This window comes from Sus scrofa, chromosome X, assembly GCF_054392235.1.
Source record: "Sus scrofa isolate SSC_HxYL_T2T_F1_AM1 chromosome X, Sscrofa_HxYL_maternal_Yorkshire_Landrace_v2.0, whole genome shotgun sequence".
Classification (NCBI taxonomy): domain Eukaryota; kingdom Metazoa; phylum Chordata; class Mammalia; order Artiodactyla; family Suidae; genus Sus; species Sus scrofa.
The window spans coordinates 104421629-104442324 of record NC_139401.1 but is presented as its reverse complement, the minus strand read 5'-3'; the positions used below and the strand labels follow the sequence as shown (position 1 = coordinate 104442324).

The 20696-nt window shown below is 35.5% G+C and overlaps 1 protein-coding gene across 3 annotated transcripts in view; it reads right to left on the bottom strand.

Moving 5' to 3' along the window:
- Positions 1-20696, bottom strand: part of HTR2C (5-hydroxytryptamine receptor 2C) — a 254308-nt gene that overhangs the window by 105434 nt on the left and 128178 nt on the right. For all 3 annotated transcript variants that reach the window (XM_085006240.1, NM_001434940.1, XM_085006241.1), the window contains 2 exon segments: positions 18527-18641; positions 12348-12661 (listed from right to left, as the gene is read on the bottom strand). Coding sequence is in view for 1 of the 3 variants with exons in the window: in NM_001434940.1 (NP_001421869.1) it covers positions 12348-12661; positions 18527-18561 (349 nt within the window). In the remaining 2 variants the exon portion in view is untranslated.

Here is a 20696-nt window from a genome sequence, read left to right as displayed (position 1 = left end):
GAGCAGCCTCTAAGAAAATTTAAAAAACAGTAAATAATATTCAACAAAGGAATTTAAATGGTACAATAGAAAATATCTCTACCTCTTCATTTAGTTGACAAGGGTAAGTTGCAGGTAGCAGTAGCTGCTCTTTCAAAATCCAGAAAAATATTGTCATAGTGGTAAGAATTGTGTGGAAAAATAATGACCTTGATATTTTTCCAAATGTGTCATTCCTAATGAGGTATATATAAAGGGGTTAGCTTCTTTTTTAAGGGAAAAATTATTGAACCTCTTGTATAATTTGTACTTAGCATGTTTTCAAATCACCACAAGTGCATCATTTTTGCATTTTTCCCATTATTATTTGTAGCATAGCTTTAAGTATATATAATAATACATGTAACAAAAGACTGTTTTAAGATTTTATTTATTTATTTATTTTGTCTTTTTGCCTTTTTCTAGGGCTGCACCCATGGCTTATGGAGGTTTCCAGGCTAGGGGTTGAATCGGAGCTGCAGCTGCTGGCCTACACCACAGCCACAGCAATGTGGGATCCGAGCTGCGTCTGCGACCTACACCACAGCTCACAGCAACACAGGATCCTTAACCCACTGAGTGAGGCCAGGGACCGAACCTGAAACCTCATGGTTCTTAATTGGATTCGTTTCCGCTGCACAAGGGGAACTCCAATGTTCAACTTCTATATAATGTTTCTATTGAACATATAATGTTTCCTTTTTATTGGTAACTATGCAAAATATAATTCAAACTTTTGGAAATAATTGTTATCTTTATTTTTTACTCCAATTTCTCTTTTAGAGAACACAGAGACTGATTACAATGGTTTATATGCCACCCACTGGTGAAAAACATGTATATACAGAGATGGTAATCCTAGGTTTTTGAGAAACTGAAAATTAAAGACTTCACTCTTTCAAAACAAAAAAGTATGGAGATTTTAAGCTGAGAGTGTATGGGATGGGGTTAAAGTAATATAGAAAAATGAATAAGTGCTTAATAAATATCAAATGTCTCTCCTTTAGTTCCCCTTCAAGCTTTCTGTTACATAATTTTGAGGAGAAACTATCTTTTTTATTAGCTAGTGAATTCTTTTGGGCTCCAAAAATGATCTTGATCTAGAATAAAGAATACTTTTGGTCTAGAGAAGATTGTCCTGACCTAGTTAACTCATGTGTATCTGCTAATTCTAAATACTTCCTTTCCTCCTTCATTTTGAAGAGAGTTAAAATCCGCAGTAGCTGTGATCTTATAATTACAAAACAACGATAAAAAATCTATAGTGATTTAGGCTCATTTGAAACTGTACACACTAAACACCCTCAAATGCTTCTTACCATGTAATTAAAGAGCAAAAGTAGAGATAAATAGGCTGATAATTAAAATTCTGCTTCCACTACCTATTTTATTAAATATTTTTAAGTGAGAAGTTCCACACTGAAAAAAAAAAATCTCATTTAACCTTGACTGTCTTGGTGGTATTGTTATTTTAAAAGAAACAATGGCATCAAGTTATGGAAAAACAATTTATGAAGTGTATTTTTGGAACTTAGTGTTATATAAATAATGAGTGAGCAGCTTGCCTTTGCTATATTTTGAATGCAGACAAATTAGAGTGCAAAGATTTTAGATTTCTGGTATATTTTATTTCGAACACGAAACAAATTTCAACAATTAGAGAATATAAAAATTTGACTAAGGAGGAAAAGAAAGAAATCAACTTTTAACAATTAGTCCAAGAACCCAGATACTACACAATTCAAGCACTGTGTTAGGAATACATACATATAACTAAGAACAATTCAGATTCATTGTTGTAAGAGATTCTATTTAGCATATGAAAGACAGCTTTCAAGATTGAATTACTGCTGTTTTAGGTAAAGGCTAAGTAGGCTATTCTTATTCATCTCATAATGTTTAAGAGTGAGAGTTTTGGATACACTGTCCATTAATTCTAAGCAAATTTTCTTTTATGTTCACTTAGATGGCAATAAGATATTTTCTTCTGAGTTGTTAAATAATATGAGTAGGTTTTTCATCCAGGGTCTCTTACAGGGACTAATCAAATTGATTATAAAGACCATAGGCACATAAAAGCACAGGTGAAATGTAACCCTGTTGTATGAAATAATAATTCTTTTCATCTTCCTATCATTCACAAAGATACTCTCCTTCTACTTCCATAATGATAATTTCAGATTCCAAATAATTTGTTCAAATTGACATCAGTAGGAAACATAATTATACAATCTGAAAGCATAGAAGAAAACACAGAAAATATCTAGTGCAACTGCCTACTCAAAGCAGAAATTCTTCATATAAACTCCAGTAACGAAGTGATTCCTCTCTTGGAGAGATAGAGATTTTCACTGATAAAGAAGATATCGATGAACCCTAATCTGCTCCTTTCTGTATCTTTTACCATTTATCTTGCTTTCACCTTTTGGAGGCATATGAGCATGAAGCTCCTTCAACTATTTGAAGATATATTATGCCCCTCCACTACTCCCTTTTAATTCTTTTTCTTTCTTTCTGTCTGTCTGTCTGTCTGTCTTTTGTCCTTTTAGGGCCGCACCCATCGTATATGGAAGTTCCCAAGCTAGGGGTCAAATTGGAGCTACAGCTGACGGCCTATGCCACAGCCACAGCAATGCTGGATCCGAGCCGCGTCTGTGACCTACACCACAGCTCATGGCAATGCCGGATCCTTAACTCATTGATTGAGGCCAGGGATCAAGCTCGCATCCTCATGGATACTAGTCAGATTCATTAACCACTGAGCCACAATGGGAACTCCGTAATTCTATTTTCTAATCAATCACATAGCAACAAAGGCATTGAAGCCGGGGCCTTCAAACTGTGTATGAAGTTGATGTCAATAGAGTCTAAAATGTAAAAGAAATTACTTTGAGCAAAGCTATGGTTCTAAAAGAGTGTCTATCAGCTAGGATGATGTATAGCATTGTATATATAAAAGAACTGCTAACTATTATTATCATCGTGGGACTTGGAGAAATTACTCCTGTATGTAAAAGAGATTATTTTCTTAGTTATGCTACTCTGTGTCTTTAAAGGTATATCAAGACAGGAAGCAAGAATCAGTGTTTGGTTTAGTTTTCAAGAAGATATAGGTTTTTTCTACATTTCCATGAATGAGTGGCAAAAACATCAGTCTGACTAGCAGGGAGAATGGGGCCCTTAATGTCATTGATCTAAGTAAGCATGGATATTAGCCTCTCATGGCTCTAATATCAGGTAAACTGTGTGCTTCAGTTTTCCTCATATGTAAAGTGGGGAAAATGTAAAGTTCTACCTACAGATTGGTATGGAGATTAAATGAGGTAATAAATACAGAATAAGTGCTGTCAGGGATTAGAGTACAACATTCCCCAAAGTATCCCACTTTGGTATAAGGATTATTTTGAGTTGAAGGTAAATGAGAAATAGCAGATACAGGAAAAACTCTCTACCCTCCCCTTTTCTGCCTAAAGTCAGGGTATAAGTTTCCCTTTGTGAGGGTGCCCCGATCTCTAACCCTACCAGGAAGAGGAGAATGACTTTTTGAAAAAAGGTTTTTTAGGGGCACACTTATGGCATATGAAAGTTCCCAGGCTGAGGGTCTAATTGGTGGTGCAGCTGCTGGCCTACACCACAGCCACAGCGACATGGAATCCAAGTCACATCTGTGACCTATGCCACAGCTTATGGTAAAGCTGGATCCTTAACCCACTAAGTGAGGCCAGGGATTAAACCTACATCCTCATAGATGCTAGTTGTGTTCTTAACCTGCTGAGCCACGGTGGGAACTATGAGAATGACCCTTAATCACTGGAGACACACATTTATCATCCCCAAGACTAAACAAGATTGAGTCTTCATAACAATCCTTATTAGTGTAACCCTTAACTTCCATTAGTTTCCCATGTATATTTACCTTCCCATCCCTAGAAACCCAGATTGCTTTTCCTTTGTATTGTCCATTCTCCACAATATATTGCCCTTTGTTAAAATTATATATATACTCTTGGGTCTAACTGCTTCTTTGGGTTTTCACTTCTTTTCTATGAAGAACTCAGTTATGTGTAAGTAAATAAACCCTTTCTACTATTAAACTATCCTCTGCCAATTTAATTTTTAGGACCCCAGATACTGAACTAAGAGAGTAGAGGAAAAAGTTTTCCCTCCCATACACTCAATTACAGTTAACTATTATAATTATCGTTATCATCATCTTCTTTAACATCATCAATGAGCCCAGTTAAAAGGCTCTTGGATTATACATGCAGATTTAGGAGAAAGGGTCTTTGGAAATAAGGGCTGAGAATTTAGCTTTCTAGGAGTTGGCACAGCAGAAGGTGATATAAAACCACTGAAAGTTTCCATGAAGAAATGAGATTTTCCAAACTCAAAAAATGCCTGTGCCAGGAACAGTGTTTTGGATTAGCCAAATAAAAGTAAAAGATAAAGTAAAGTGAATCTTCGGAACATCAGAAATGGACACCGGGCCAGGAAATCCAAACCCAACTTGAGAAGATAGAAGAGGGTTTCCTCTTAATGTAGAAAAATGTGGATGTGTTTTCCCCAAGTTGTCAATAGATCCCTGGTAGTACTTAAACTCTTGATGCTTTGGGGATAGCAAATTTATATCACCTGCAACAGGGCCTGACACTGAGCAAGTACTTGGGTGTTAGTTATTAGTTAGCTTAGTGCTGCCTATCTGCCTGTAGGAAATGACCTTTGTAAGTAGAATTGGAATGTAACTAAAATTACATTATGTATTTACTGAAGATTTAAAGAAGTAATTAATCTGCAGAAGTTGTGTATCTCTAAGGAGGAAAGAGGAAAGAGAAGGTACAAAGAATGACCAGAGATAGCAGACTCTAGACATACAAACAACCACCAGGACCTCTGGACTGTGTCCTTTAATATATGTCACCATAATTTTCTGTAAATTATGAGTCCTATTCTTCCCTTTTATACTTGGAATTGAAATTTACTTGGTAAAGAAATTTCTCCCCTATGATAAAGGTCCTAGGTGAAATGACTATATGTATTGGGAAGGGGAATATTGGGAGTAGACATTTGAACTAAAAAAGTAAAGATTCACATATGCAGATGTGTGGGGCTGGACTATACTAAGTATCTAACCTCATGAACTGATTTTCAAGAGGGAAAGAGGGCTTCATTTTATTCATTAAAAAAACACCAAAGGAGTTCCCGTCGTGGCGCAGTGGTTAACGAATCCGACTAGGAGCCATGAGGTTGCGGGTTCGGTCCCTGCCCTTGCTCAGTGGGTTGATGATCCGGCGTTGCTATGAGCTGTGGTGTAGGTTGCAGACGCGGCTCGGATCCTGCGTTGCTGTGGCTCTGGTTTAGGCCAGTGGCTATAGCTCCGATTGGACCGCTAGCCCCGGAACTCCATATGCCGCGAGAGCGGCCCAAGAAAATTGCAAAACGACAAAACAAACAAACAAACAAACAAAAAAACACCAAACAAACAAAAAACAAATACAAGGATAAATGCTAGTTTACAACAGTGACAAGGTCACAGCTTAGCCTTTCAGGAGGGAGTTTTTATGTGGATGCCTGAGGACAGAAATAAAGGCATCAGCAAATATAGGCATTAGATCAGCCCTATAGAATGGAAGCCCTGAGTAGACTGCAGTAAGTAAAAATGAAGAAAGAATAGAGAGTTGTTTTACAGAGGGATTTTTGTGAAGAGGGCAAAGACGAGCGTTGCTTTTTCAAAGTTTAGGTAACATAGCGTGCCACATATTTTGATTTTTTGCAAGGAACAGTAAATACAATAAAGACTGAAGCAAATTCAGTCTGTAGGTTTGGCTATATCAGGTGACAGCACCCAAGACAGGTAGAGCAGCATTCTCATGGAAGGCATTGGTGGTGAAATGCAGAGCATCAGCAGAGACCACGATGCCTGTTGGGAGATTGTGGATTCCCAACAGACATGGCGGTACTCAGCAGATGCCCAGCTAATGATGATGGATACCCAGTGGCAGATGATGGATGCCCAATGGAAGAGGATGGATGACCAGTGAGAGATGATGGATGATCAGCAGATACAGTGAATGGTGGGAGGTGATGGTGGATACATACATGTTGGATGAAAGCCCAGAACAGTTGCAGCAATGCGTGATGCAAATTGATTTACTCATAATCGCATGTGAGACAACTCCTGGATATTTCTAGAAGTATTTGTAGGGAAGGTGTGTATCTTTTTGGGGGGTTGGAGTAACTTTGTTAGCATATGGGGATAACAAGCCAGTGAATTTAAGCTATCAATATCAAGCTGTGAGCTGTCACAAACTTAAATGCTTTTAGGGACCAGGCAGGTAATAATCAGTGAGTAAGGCTGCTAGATGTAAGAAAATGCGGAGTGGTAGAAACATAGCAAAGGTGGAACTCACACACAACTGAATAAGAGATATTCAACTTACAAAATTTAAAAATCATTCGCTAGGCCTAAATAAAACTCACCTGTAGTCAGAAGTCAAAAAGTTGCCAGGTCGTGACCTCTGGTTTTGGTGAACACTTAGATGTCTTAGATCTTAACATATCTTTTATTTAGGAATGTGGTACCATTTTTATACAAATAATAAATTTGTTTCATTTTGAAGTGAGCTCTAGGTATACAAGTTTAGGAGATGTATTATACATATGAGATAATTATCTTCTACTATTTGTTGACCAATTCAAAGAAATCAGAAAGATTCTATTTATCACATATTTTTCCATTAAATATAACTTTTTTAGAATATTTAGGATAAAGGCTTTGTCACTCAACATCTTTAGAGCTAAATCACTTACTTTAAAATCATATTTTAGGAGTTCCCAACGTGGCTCAGTAGTTAACGAATCCGACTAGGAACCATGAGGTTGCAGGTTCGATCCCTGGCCTTTCTCAGTGGGTTAAGGATCCGCTGTTGCCGTGAGCTATGGTACAGGTCACAGATGCAGCTCGGATCCCGTGTTGCTGTGGCTCTGGCGTAGGCCTGTGGCTACAGCTCCGATTCCACCCCTGGCCTGGGAACCTCCATATGCCACGAGAGCGGCCCAAGAAATGGCAAAAAAGACAAAAAAAAAAAATCATATTTTAATTTTAATTCCACAAATATAATACTGTGCTAATATTATAATATATCAGTATTGGTAATATTACTTTTAGCTTTAACTATTAATAAATATTAATAATAATGTTGACATTATATATTAACATATTTTATTAAGGGATTCCATAATATTGAGCCAATATAGTGTTACTGGAATTAATTCCTGTTGTTCATCTTATATTTTTTAATGTTTCATTGGATTCTGCTTACCAATTCTTTATAAAGTATTTTTTTATTAATAGTCATAAGTTTTGTTGGTCTACAGTATTACCTCTCTGTACTGTCTTTATTTGGTTTTTATGATAAAACTATGCTTGCTTCATATAAAAATGAGGAAGGTTTTTTTATTTTTATTTTCAATGATCTGAAACAGTTGATGGAACATTATGATTAGCTGGTCTTTGAAGGTTTTCTAAAATTCCCTAGTGAAACTATATGGATCTGGTGTGTATTGTATGGTAGATCCTTGATAACTTTATTTCTTCCACTGAAATTGTTCTGTTTCCTTCTATATCTAATGAAGTCAATTTTGTTAACCTGATTTTCCCTGGGAAGGTACCCGCTTTTTTATGTCTTCAATTGATTTGAATATAAATCTATAAAATAATGTAATGATTTAAAAATTTATTTTTCTTCAATTGTTATTTTCCTTGTCATGTGTTATTTTGAATATTTATATTTCTTCCTTTTTCCTTATTTAAGTTAGCTAGCGTTTTGATTTTGTTTAAAAGTTGCTTTTTTAGGGAGTTCCTGCTGTAATGCAGTGAGTTAAGAATCTGACTGCAGTGACTTGGGTTGCTGTGGAAGCATAGGTTCGACTCCTGGCCCAGTGCAGTGGGTTAAAGGAGCTGGCATTACCATAGCTGCAGTGTAGGTTGCAGCTGTGGCTTGGATTCAATTCCTGTCCCAGGAATATCTATATGTCACAAATGTGGCCATAAAAAAAGGTTTGTTTTTTTTTTTTTTAAAAAAAAACCCCAGGATTTTGATTTATTAATTAAGTATATTGCTTTACTATTCTCTAATTAATTTCTGCTTTTATCTTTAGTTTTTTTTCTTTGTGCTTTCTTTTGGGTTACTTTGCAGTTCTTTTTCAAGGTTGCTTTCTAGGAATTTAATACGCTTGTATACTTTCGTTTTTACTTATAAATGTGATTAGGGCTATGAATTTTCCTTTGATCACTGCTTTAAGTATATTCTATAGATTTTGATATACAGTGTTTATACTATCATATTTCTAAATAAATCTGTAATTTTAGTATGTATTTGTCCTTTTGATTAAGTTGTTTAAAATTTGTTGCAGTTTCAAGATCAGATACTCTTTTTTTTTTTTTTTTGTCTTTTTTTTTGCTATTTCTTGGGCCACTCCCGCTGCATAGGGAGGTTCCCAGGCTAGGGGTCTAATCGGAGCTATAGCCACCGGCCTACGCCAGAGCCACAGCAACACGGGATCCGAGCTGCGTCTGCAACCTACACCACAGCTCATGGCAACGCCAGATTGTTAACCCACTGAGCAAGGGCAGGGATGGAACCCGCAACCTCATGGCTCCTAGTCGGATTCGTTAACCACTGCGCCAAGACGGGAACTCCTCCCCCATCTCTTGATTATAAAAAAAAAAAAATCACTGAAATTATTCTACTTTCTTCCCCCTCTTTTCCTTTCTCTTTTCTTCCCAATTTTTAGTTTCATTGCTTCTAATTTGTTAGAGTATATAACAAATAATATGTCATATAACATGTGACTATTATTATGCCCTTATACCATCTTTATTTTTATCTTTTTTTTTTTTTTTTTTTTTTTTTTTTTGTCTTTTGTCTTGTGTCTTTTTTTGTTGTTGTTGTTGTTGTTATTGTTGCTATTTCTTAGGCCGCTCCCGCGGCATATGGAGGTTCCCAGGCTAGGGGTTGAATCGGAGCTGTAGCCACCGGCCTACGCCAGAGCCACAGCAACGCAGGATCCGAGCCGCGTCTGCAACCTACACCACAGCTCACGGCAACGCCGGATCGTTAACCCACTGAGCAAGGGCAGGGATCGAACCCGCAACCTCATGGTTCCTAGTCGGATTCGTTAACCACTGCGCCACGACGGGAACTCCTATTTTTATCTTAACTCTAAAATTAAGTATATTAAATGTTCATCATCCACCTTTTTGAGGAAAATTTCCCAACCATCCCTTGGTTAGATGAATCTCATCCACCATTCAATTTCTTAAGAAGGACTTACGGGTTCTGAACACTCTGAGTTTTAAAAATTTTAAACTTTTTATAGCCTAGATGGCCAGCTTGTCTGGATACAAGATCTTTGTTCCCAACTTTGTTTGACAATTTTTCCATTTTTAGATTTTAAGGTATAAAATTAATGCTTAAAAACTGCATACTAGAATACATAGTTTTTCAAGTTTTGAGAAATATATATATATAACCACTATTGCAATCAAGATATAGAACACTTCCATGCTACCAAAGTGAATGCCCCTTTGGAGTCAGCATTCCACCTTCAGACCTGGAAACTAATGTTTTGTTTCATGTCTATATAGCTTTGTTTTCAAAAGAATGTCCTATAAGTGGTTGACTTAAAAAACATATTGTTACACTGTTGCTTTGGCTTAATATTTTTTAAAATTATGAGGCAAGTATAATTACCATGACTTTGTAAATTATTTCTTATTTTTGCCTGGCATCCCAGAAGATTTTTCTAGGTATTTAAAGTCCAATGTCTCAGATCAATCTCAGAGTTGACTGTTCCAGGACAAATTCTTGGTGAGCTGTATCATTGTACATTTAAACTCTTTTATTTTTGGAAAACTTTCCTGGATTATAGTTTTAAATATTAATTCTGTTCCATTTTTTTTTCCTTTTCAAGGATTCTCTTTATACATACATTGTAGTTTTTTTTTTTTTTTTCTGGTCTTTGATATCACTTTCTGAACTCTTTTACTTCTTTCTTCATCTCATTTTCATTCTTTTTGTTGTTTTTCCTGTTTTTCTTCAGTGCTTCTTATTAAGTTTTCATTTTTCTTCTTTAGGTACTTTTAATTTCCATTTCCAATATGATTTTATTTTTTCTTCTATTTTACTATTCTATGTTCAATTAACTTTTGCTTTATGTTGACCAATTTTTTGGTCCATTTCTTTTTTTAGCTTTTAGACTTCTACTATAAGATATTTTTTTAAAAAAATATATCTTTAAATGTTTTAGAAAATTTCTCTTGGAGTATTTTGTTATAGCTTTATTTTTCAATCATTCTTTATTTGTGGGAATTTTAATCAAATGCCTTTTTTTTGATTTTCATGTTCTGCTTTATATGGATGAGGATTGGTTGCATTTTTTAATTTATATGACCATCGCGAGCAGTTTGTGGGTGGTTTCCAAGATTCCAAGCTCAAGAACATCCTCTTATCTTCACATAACCAAGTATGTTTTTTTATTGGAGGATTTTGGGGTACAGGGGAGGGCAGTGGGAGGGAAGTTTGATGGATTCTTACATGTTGACATTTTTTTTGTCTTGTAAGATGATAAAATTTCCCTTCTTGTCTCTTTTCCCCTTCACTGTGCATTTTTTTGTTCAAAAGTTACCTCTCCCTTTAATCTTTTTTTTTTACCTCCAAAGAGTTCCTTCTCCAACGTTGCTTTCTTGAGTCCTACACACACTTCTAGGCACTTGCCTAAAGGCTAAGCTTCCAGAGAAGTTTTTTTTAGAATTTTCACACTGGGATAGGCTTTCTTATGATGATTTTAGATCAGTCTTAGGCTTCCTACTAGCTTTCCTCCTCTCTCTTTCATTGTAGTATTTCCTAGACTGCCCTTCCTCTACACAACAGCATGTGGTGGGAGCCTAATAGATAGCTCATTGTGATCATCTATTTATTTTTCTGCTTACAGATAATTTGGAATTTGATTTGGATGTCATCCAAATTTGGTAGTGGTATTGTATAGTTTTATTCGTTTTTGTTGTTCTTTACTGCTTGTCACGGGGACGATGGATGTGTTAAGAGATTTGGATTTAGACTGATGCCATTTTTTTGACCACTCATATATTTTTAAGAGAGAAACTGGCAAAATGAAATAGACACCACAAGACAAAGTATACCTTCTAAGGCATATTCATTGCAGTGACCTTTTCATATATAATTTGGGGCTAGAATAAAATACTCACAGAGAAGGTCAAATACTTACATTTTGAGATTAATGCATCACTGAAACTCAATAGTAAGAAAAGCATATTTCCTGAGAATACTATTTATAAAATGCCTGTTGAGATGATCTATTACCACTGTGTATTTAGAATAGGATAATTAATTTTTAAGCTCCACAAGAGATTATTCCTAGGTTCAATGATCTTCTTTTAGGATTTGAGAACTTGATACACTTTCAGTATTAATCCTTCCAATCTAATCCCATTACACACTCCAGGGAACAGGGGGTTTTTTTCACTCCCTTATAAAATGAGCATTCAAACTGAGTTCTCCAACTTCCCAACAAAGATACTTTGTAGTTTAGTTTCAGTGGTTTTGACTGTTCTTTATAAATATTAACTAGAAACAAGTTAGGTTAAAATAAATAGGACAGAGAGATGGCAGAAAATTAAAAAAAAAACCCTCTCTAAAATCATATATCAAAACCTTCAATGCTTGAATTTTTACTGTGATAATATGAATTTGTACTTAATATAATTAATAATCAGTTTGTTATCCCTGTCTCCTTGTAAAAACATGAATAGGAATAAGAAGAATAGCTGTTAAGTGCTTATTATGTGCCAAGCACTTAGTTTGCTAACATTGAAGAAAATTACTTAAAATATGTTTAGTAAAGATAATGAGCTTGTTTTATCTTCTTTATATAAAAGATGGTACTAGGTATGTGTACAGCCCAGAATGTAGGGGTAGGAATGTGTTTCTCTTACAGTCACAGTCTGTACATTGGAGGGCAACTTTTGTTTAGAAATGACACTGAGCAATAGAGTATCTACATCTAACTTTAATATATTATAAAGCCTTTGTTTTGCTTTTGGAAGACTCTGCTACTGATTTACATAATAAATATGATGCGCACATTCAATTACCTCTGTCACACAATTTTCTTTTTCCTTCATTTTTCAAATGCTACAGTAGAATAAATTTATGAATGTTCACTATGATACCTGATACAAATTTATGACACCACCTGAGATTTAAAAACTAATAAAAAAATAAAATAAAAACTAACAAAATTGTACTTACCATAAAGGATTGCAAGCAGAGACAGTGGCATGACAAGTAGTCCCACTAGCATATCAGCAATGGCTAGGGACATTAAGAAGTAATTGGTGGCATTGTGAAGTTTCTTTTCCAAGCTTACTGCCATGATGACGAGAATGTTGCCACCTATTGTCAAGATTATTATTATGACGATTGAAAGTGCTGGCCAGTTTTGTACCCCGTCTGGGAATTTGAAGCGTCCACCATCGGAGGTATTGAAAATGTCAGTTACTATAGCTGCTACTGGGCTCACAGAAATATCACATTGCCAAACCAATAGGCCAATCAGGTGCACACTGAAAATTAAGAAAAAAAAAAAGATCAGGTATATACTGTATTGTTGTACCTAATAAATTATTTATATAAAACAACTGCTTTTCCTTTAACAATCATTATTATTATCAACATCATTTCTACCCTCTTAGTTAAACTTCAGCATTTCTTCCTCCTGTCCCCAGAGTACTAACTTTCACTGAGTACTAAATATGAGTCAGGCACTTAGCTTATGGCAATATATATATATATATACACACACATATATATATATATATATATATATATACACACACACATATATATATATATACACACACACACACACATATATATATATATATATATATATATAATCTCATACAATGTCCTCAGGAGGTCAGTATCGATTTATAGCTATTATGTATATGGAGAGACTGAGGTTCAGAGAAGTTAAGTAACTTTCTTAAGGCAACACACCCAGTAAATTGCAGAGGCGGGGTCTGTACTCGGGTCCAGTGATTTTCAAAGCCTGTGTTTTAGACTTTTACTCTATGCAATTAATCTGAAAACACAGTTAATATTTGTGCTTTCAACTTTCCTTCTACCTGACCCTCTCTCCATTTCTATTCTAGGTTTTCTATTCTAGGCTAGAAAATGATTTATGGTAATTAATTCCTATGAGTTGTTGCTATTCTATGCTAGAAACGAAATCTCAAGTAATTTTATTTTATTATTATTATCTTTTTTTTGCTATTTCTTTGGGCCGCTCCCACGGCATATGGAGGTTCCCGGGCTAGGGGTCGAATCGGAGCTGTAGTCACCAGCCTACGCCAGAGACACAGCAACGGTGGATCCGAGCCGCGTCTGCAACCTACACCACAGCTCACGGCAATGCCGGATCGTTAACCCACTGAGCAAGGGCAGGGACCGAACCCGCAACCTCATGGTTCCTGGTCGGATTCGTTAACCACTGCGCCACAACGGGAACTCCACTTAAGTCATTTTAAAATGTACATTTCTCTTGATGGTACTTGTGTAGATTCTCCTAGTAGGAATTTCAGGCCAAATGACTAATGTAAGAGAGGAGAACATGGTTATGTTTTTCATATCACTAATTAATTTCCCCTGATGGTGATATGAGATTTATTTAGGTTACGTACATTAGTGTAAGTGTCTAATAAAACCAACATTTATTTTCCTTAATAAAATAGACAAGCACATTCAATATTTACTGCTTAAAAGTAAGAATTATTATCTGTGAATGACTGTCTTATGTATATTCTATGTTCAGTAATGTTTATTTAATGAATATTAAGCAACAAGTACACTATATGTACTGGTTGTTAAACCCTAATATTATTTAGAGAGGAGAAAATTTCCTCTACTGCTACAATAGGTGCAAACCAATTTTCTGTGAAAGAAAATTGGATGAGGAGATGGAACAGATGACATTACAAAGCATCCACCATCGGAAGTATTGAAAATGTCATTTACTATAGCTCCTGACATTGAGTTCTCCATGTAAATATTATTTCATTATCTCATTCACTTGTTTTTTCAACTAAAAATATTATATCTTTACAGGGAAAATGTATGTGTGTATCAATCATCAAAGAAATGCAGTAGTAAAACTAGATGATTATGATTATTATAATTGTATCTATAACATTATACACACCTGTGTGCACATGCGTGTGCGCACACACACACACACACACACACACAACCCATACTTTTTTTTTTTTTTTTTTGCTTTTTAGGGCCAAACCCAGAGCATATGGAAGTTTCCAGGCTAGGGGTCGGAATTGATACTACAGCTGCCAGCCTACACCACAGCAACATGGGATCCAAGCTGTGTCTGTGACCTTACACCACAGTTCACAGTAATGCCGGATCCTTAACCCACTGAGTGAGGCCAGGGAGCTAACCCACATCCTCATGGATCCTAGTTGGGTTCAATTCTTCTGTGCCACAATAGGAACTCCCTACACCATACATACTTTCTGATCCAAAACTGTAACACTAAACCTGAAAATGTATTGGCATTATTTAAACTTAAGTAAGAATATCATAATTTTCTACCATATTTAAAAATTATCTCTCTTAATACTTGTTAATATACTATATGTTTTCTAAGATAATGGAGAAATTATAAAAAATATTTTTACTTTATTATTCTTCAAGACATAAAAACTAATACTTCAGACATTTAGCCTAATACTACTTCCTCATTAGTCAAAGCTATTGTTATCCTAAGCAACATTTTGTGGGGAGACATACACAGTAATTTTTTTTTCAAATAATGAGAAGTAATTATTAAATTCTTTTAGTTGCTGGATGTATTTTTCCCTGAGACATAAAAATAAGCTAAAATAACATATGGTTCAAAAATCTATATCATAATTATTCTGTGATTAAGAATAGAAAATTTATAAATAAAGGACCAGGAGTTCCTGTCATGGCTCAGTGAAAACAAATCTGACTAGCATCCATGAGGACGAAGACCTGATCCTTGGCTTGCTCAGTGGGTTAAGGATCCAGTGTTGCCATGAGCTGTGGTGTAGGTCACAGACACGGCTTGGATCCTGTTGCTACAGCTCTGATTCGACCCCTAGCCTGGGAACCTCCATATGCCGCGGGTGCACCCCTAAAAAGACAAAAAAAAAAAAAGAAAGAAAGAACCAAATAAAAAGAAGCATGTTATTTGCTTTCAGCTTTGATTATTCCATCACCATATTTGTTGCATTTGGCATATGGCCAAGGTCCTGGCTGTACGACTTCAATGATTTTTTTTTTTTTTGACCAGTCACTTAACCTCTCAGAACATCAATTTCCTCATCTGTACAATGAGAGTGATCTTTACCACATTATTGTTGTGAAAATTGAATGATATATGTAAAGTCCTCAAAATAAGACCTTTGTCATATAAGGCACTCAATAAGTGTTGAAGCTTACCTTCTTTCTGCCTTCAAAGTTAAAGTATTTTATGGTAGCAATGCCCTAATGCAATGTACTTCAAAATTGATCAAGAATTTAAGTCCTGGTTTTAATTTAAGAAGGTACTTATATAGAACTGGACTCAAATAGTAACTTTAAATCAAAGGTCTTTCTTTTCTGGCCTAACTGATGAAAAACATGTTCTTCTGACATTAAAAAAAAAAAAATTCTGGAGTTCCCGTTGAGGTACAGTGCCTAGGAACCATGAGGTTGCAGGTTCAACCCCTGGCTTTGCTCAGTGGGTTAAAGATCCGGTGTTGCTGTGATCTGTGGTGTAGGTCGCAGACGTGGCTCGGATCCTGTGTTGCTGTGGCTCTGGTGTAGGCTGGTGGCTACAGCTCCGATTAGACCCCTAGCCTGGGACCCTCCATATGCCATGGTGTGACCCTAGAAAAAGACAAAAAAAAAAAAAAGTATTAAAAAAAATTCTGGTTTAAATTAGTTGATGATCATTTCAAGTAGTCACACAAAACTTTATGCTCACAATAATATGCTGGATCTCCAATTGTCAGTTGTAGAAACACATATATATTTATTCTTAAGCCTAGATAATACATTCCTCACAGAATATGCAGTGAAACTTTTTCTAAGTAAATTGTGAAATCATCTAAATCTTTTCGTTTTATATAAAAATGATAAAAGAATGCAAGATAAAATTGTACATAACAAAAGTACATGAAAAACTATGTCCAATTACGAATTTTATAAGTTGAGTATCTTAGAAAATCACTTAAAACATTCATCTTGCTTACCTCTACTAGTCAAACCTATTTTTATTTTTATTAAAGAGTCCATGAAAAAATACTGAATTATAGAGGAATCGTGTAGTAGCAAAATATATCTATTGTAAATTAGTAAATAAAGTAATGGTATTGGGGAAACTCCTGAAAGAGTTTTTACTTCAGTTTCCTGGTTTCAATTCAATTCAATTTAATAAATTCTTATTAAGCACTACTTATGAGAAAACTGTTATGATTTTTATTGCAGTTAATCCTATTCCTACAGTATTGTAATCAAGAATTGGCTGTATTCTAGTGAAACCTAATTTCTAACATTTACATGCTCCATGAAAAACATACAGTCTTTTTACAAAAGAGGAGTAATATAGGCCTTGTTCCTAAAGCTTATGTTAATTGTTATTAAGCCCACAGGAGTCTCATAAAATATGTACAAAAAAACCACAATTTCTCTCTGAACAATTCAAATAACTTATTCATTGCTACTAAATTTTTAATGAAAATATAATCTGACATTTTTAGTAGGTAAACAAAATGATAATTTGATTTAAAAGTCTGAGTACATTTTAAATCTACAGAATGTTTAGATGGCATGTGGCAATGGGCATTATTAGAAGAGGTGAATGCTCCCCTTGCTTCTCTTAATAGAATGGAAAAAATTCTATGTGAATTGTTTAATTTCATACCAGAATAATGTGGTGCTCTTTAAGGCAGCTCTACACTTTGGTATATGGGCCAATTGGCACAGGCACACAGAGTAGGTACATTTGTCCTTTCATTTTCCCATACCCGGCTCTTCTTTTCCCTTCTTTATCATTATCCTTCATTCTTTCCTTTTCCTGTCTGCTCTAGTTTTCTTAGAATCACACATCCTTGAAACTATTACCACTACAATATACAGTGACATCCAAGATGGGCTATAAATGGCCCATATTGCAGAGGATCCAATGATGATGTACAGTTGGATCCAATGTCAATATACAAGATGGGCTACAATGGCCAATATTGCAGAGGATCCAGTGTTGATCTACATTGCTCTATAAACTTTTTCCTCAGTGAGCACTTTTGTAGAAATCATATAAGAAACTGTGTACGGAGTTCCTGTTGTTGCTCAGCGGTAATGAACCTGACTAGTATCCAAGAGGATGTGGATTTGATCTCTGGCCTTTCTCAGTGGGTTAAGGATCCCGTGTCACTGTGAGTTGTGGTGTAGGTCGAAGACATGGCTCAGATCCTGTGTTACTGTGGCTGTGGCATAGGCCAGCAGCTGCAGCTCCAATTCAACCTCCTAGTCTAGGAACTTCCATATTCCATGTGTGTGGCCCTAAAAAGCTTTGAGAGAGAGAGAGAGAAAGGGAGAAAGAGACAGAGAGAGAGAGAGAGAGAGAGAGAGAGAGAGAGAGAGAGAGAGAGAGAGAGAGAGAGAGAGAGAGAGAGAGGGAGAGAGAGGCTGTGTAGGAGCAAGGTGATTCAAAGCATCTCAATTGTATTGATCAGAGTTTACAGAGTCCTGGATCTTTTTTGCCATGCCCCATTGCTCAAAGAGTAGGTGAAGAAGAAAGCAAACCAAACTTTTACTAAGTTAAAAAGAAGATATACCTGGATTAGATCATGCTTAGAATTGTTCAGTGCTTGAATCCAATTCTTATTCCTTTTACGTTACATTCTATTGACTTTTACTCTTGGTTCATAGTTTCAAGACTTCTGACAATGGCATTGTTTTGCTCTGTCCAGCTACATCCCCCAACCCCTACTCTCTGACCTCCGACCCCTTCTTTTGCAACCTTAAATATTCTTCATAAAACCAGAGGCTTATGAAGACATTTTATTCTTTTGGCTATTCAGTTCTTACAGGAAGGAAAATGAAAGAACCTTTCTTATTTCTGTGTTTTAACCATAAAGAACGTAACCACAAGCATCAGAATTATTTTTGAATGATATTACTTGTTTGAACATATAAGTAGTTGTGTTTACTTGGGGTTCAAATTATTATTTTTCCCATTTTATTTTTTTTGAATAAGAAATATCAATAATATTAGTCTATTGGAATGTAAGTCACTTAGGCAGATTGAGGCAAATATAGCTGAATGTTCATATAAAATCTTTTTAACATTTTTGAGCAAACTACTATGGAAAGTTATTTTAAAAAATAATAAGTAAAAAGATCCTTACAGGAACGAGTGCACCGCTTTCCTCAGGTTCACCATGATTGCTTTAGTCTTAAGCAACCAAAGTTTAAAATTGAGAAGAGGAAATTTAATAGACTGGATTCATTATGCCATCCTTTCTGGGAAGAGAAAAAAAAAGAGAGAATAAGGTAATTAGTTAAAAGTTTAAATAACTTGCATGATATTCAATTAAATAAATGTAAATATACTTATTAAGTGATAAAAATCAATATTAAACTTAGCAAACAGGTAAGGATATTAGATCATATAGGTAATAAAAAATGGCAAAGAGGATAGATTTTTCATTTATTTACCAAATACAGCCATTATAGTTTTTCTAAAATTGCTTGTATACACTTTATTTCAATCTCCCCCTGTTTGAATACAAATCAATGTTTTGAAAAAGAAATTAAGTATATATGTTTCTTGGAGTTCCTGTCATGGCACAGGGGAAACTAATTCAACTAGGAACCATGAGGTTGCGGGTTTGATCCCTGGCCTCACTCAGTGGATTAGGGATCCAGCACTGTCGTGAGCTGTGGTGTAGGTTGCAGACACAGCTCAGATCTGACATTGCTGTCGCTGTGGCACAGGCCGGCATCTGTAGTTCAGATTAGACCCCTAGCCTGGGAACCTCCATATGACATGGGTGCGGCCCTAAAAAGACAAAATAATAATAATATGTGTTTCTTAAATTGCAAACCATTGGGAGAAAGTGTGTGATCTAATATTTAGGTAGCATTAAAAAGTGAAAAACTTTCATCTTATAGAAACATGAAAAGTGGAGTTCTCTTGTGGTGCAGTGGGTTAAGGATCTGGCATTGTCTCTGCAGTGGCTTGGGTTGCTGCTGTGGTGTGGGTTCAATCCCTGGCCTGGGAACTTTCATGGACCCAGCCAAACAACAACAACTATATATATATATATAAAACAATATATATATATAAATATATATAAAAAACAATATAAATATAAAATGAAGTGAACATATTTTGCACAACATTCCTAACTTTTTGCCTTCAAAGTGAAATAAGCTGCATTTTCATAAATAGCTTTATTTATACTTTTACAGTAACCAACGATGTTACCAGTGGGTAGCAATAGATTTATACCAAAATAAATTAGTAGATTACACTTACTATATTAAATAAAGCAATCACCCTGTGTACCAAGTAATTAATATACAACAGACAGTATGCTGCAGTCAGGGCACATGGAATAATGCTGAAAATTGCAAATAAAACATCAGTTGCACTAGATGATTGAAACAAAAACTTTTAGCTTCACTTATTGATTAAGCACTAACAATGTATCTTCAAAGAAATTAGGAAGGGAACAGTAAAACTCTGTGAACATCAAAGAATTTAGAGTGAGTACCTTTGATTTCTGTAGGCTATTTTTGAAAGAGTTATTTGTTACATTGCAAAACTCCACCAAATATTTACATAACAGATTATTCACCACTTAGCTCTCTATATATTCAATGTGCTAAAATATTGGCCAAAAGTAGATTGGATACAAATTTGCTGAGAATTTTTGCTGAACTACTTGCAGAAATAACATTTTATGCAGAGTGAAACATATTTCTATGAATTTTTACACTGATATTGAAGAAAAGCTCAGTGTGAATTCTAGTGATTAACACAGAGATACCTTGGTTTTTCTGTCTAGCATTCTTAACTGGGGATAGAGTGGTAAAACCCTGTTCATCATCTTGCCTTTTCTTTATCTTGTATTTTAGGATTTTTTTTTAATTTTAAAAATTATTTATTTATTTATTTTTAGGGCTACACCTGCGACACATGGAAGTTCCCAGGCTAGGGGTCGACTCAGTGCTGCAGCTGCCAGCCTACTCCACAGCCACAGCAGTATCGGATCTGAGCTGTGTCTGCAAGCTAGCTCATGATAATGGTAATGCCTGATCCTTAACCCACCGAGCAAGGCCAGGGATCCAACCCACATCCTCATGGTTCCTAGCCACAATGGGAACTCCTATTTTAGGATTTTGATTACACTCTCTTCCCATATCAACCATCTAACTGTATTCTTTTGGGGGGTCACAAGCTATTATAAGAGTCAGAATTGTGATGTTAAATTTGTATCAGTGGGTGATCAATGAGAAAAATTTAGGGGTGTGTCTGTGTGTGTGTGAGAGAGAGAGTGTTGAATAGTTTGA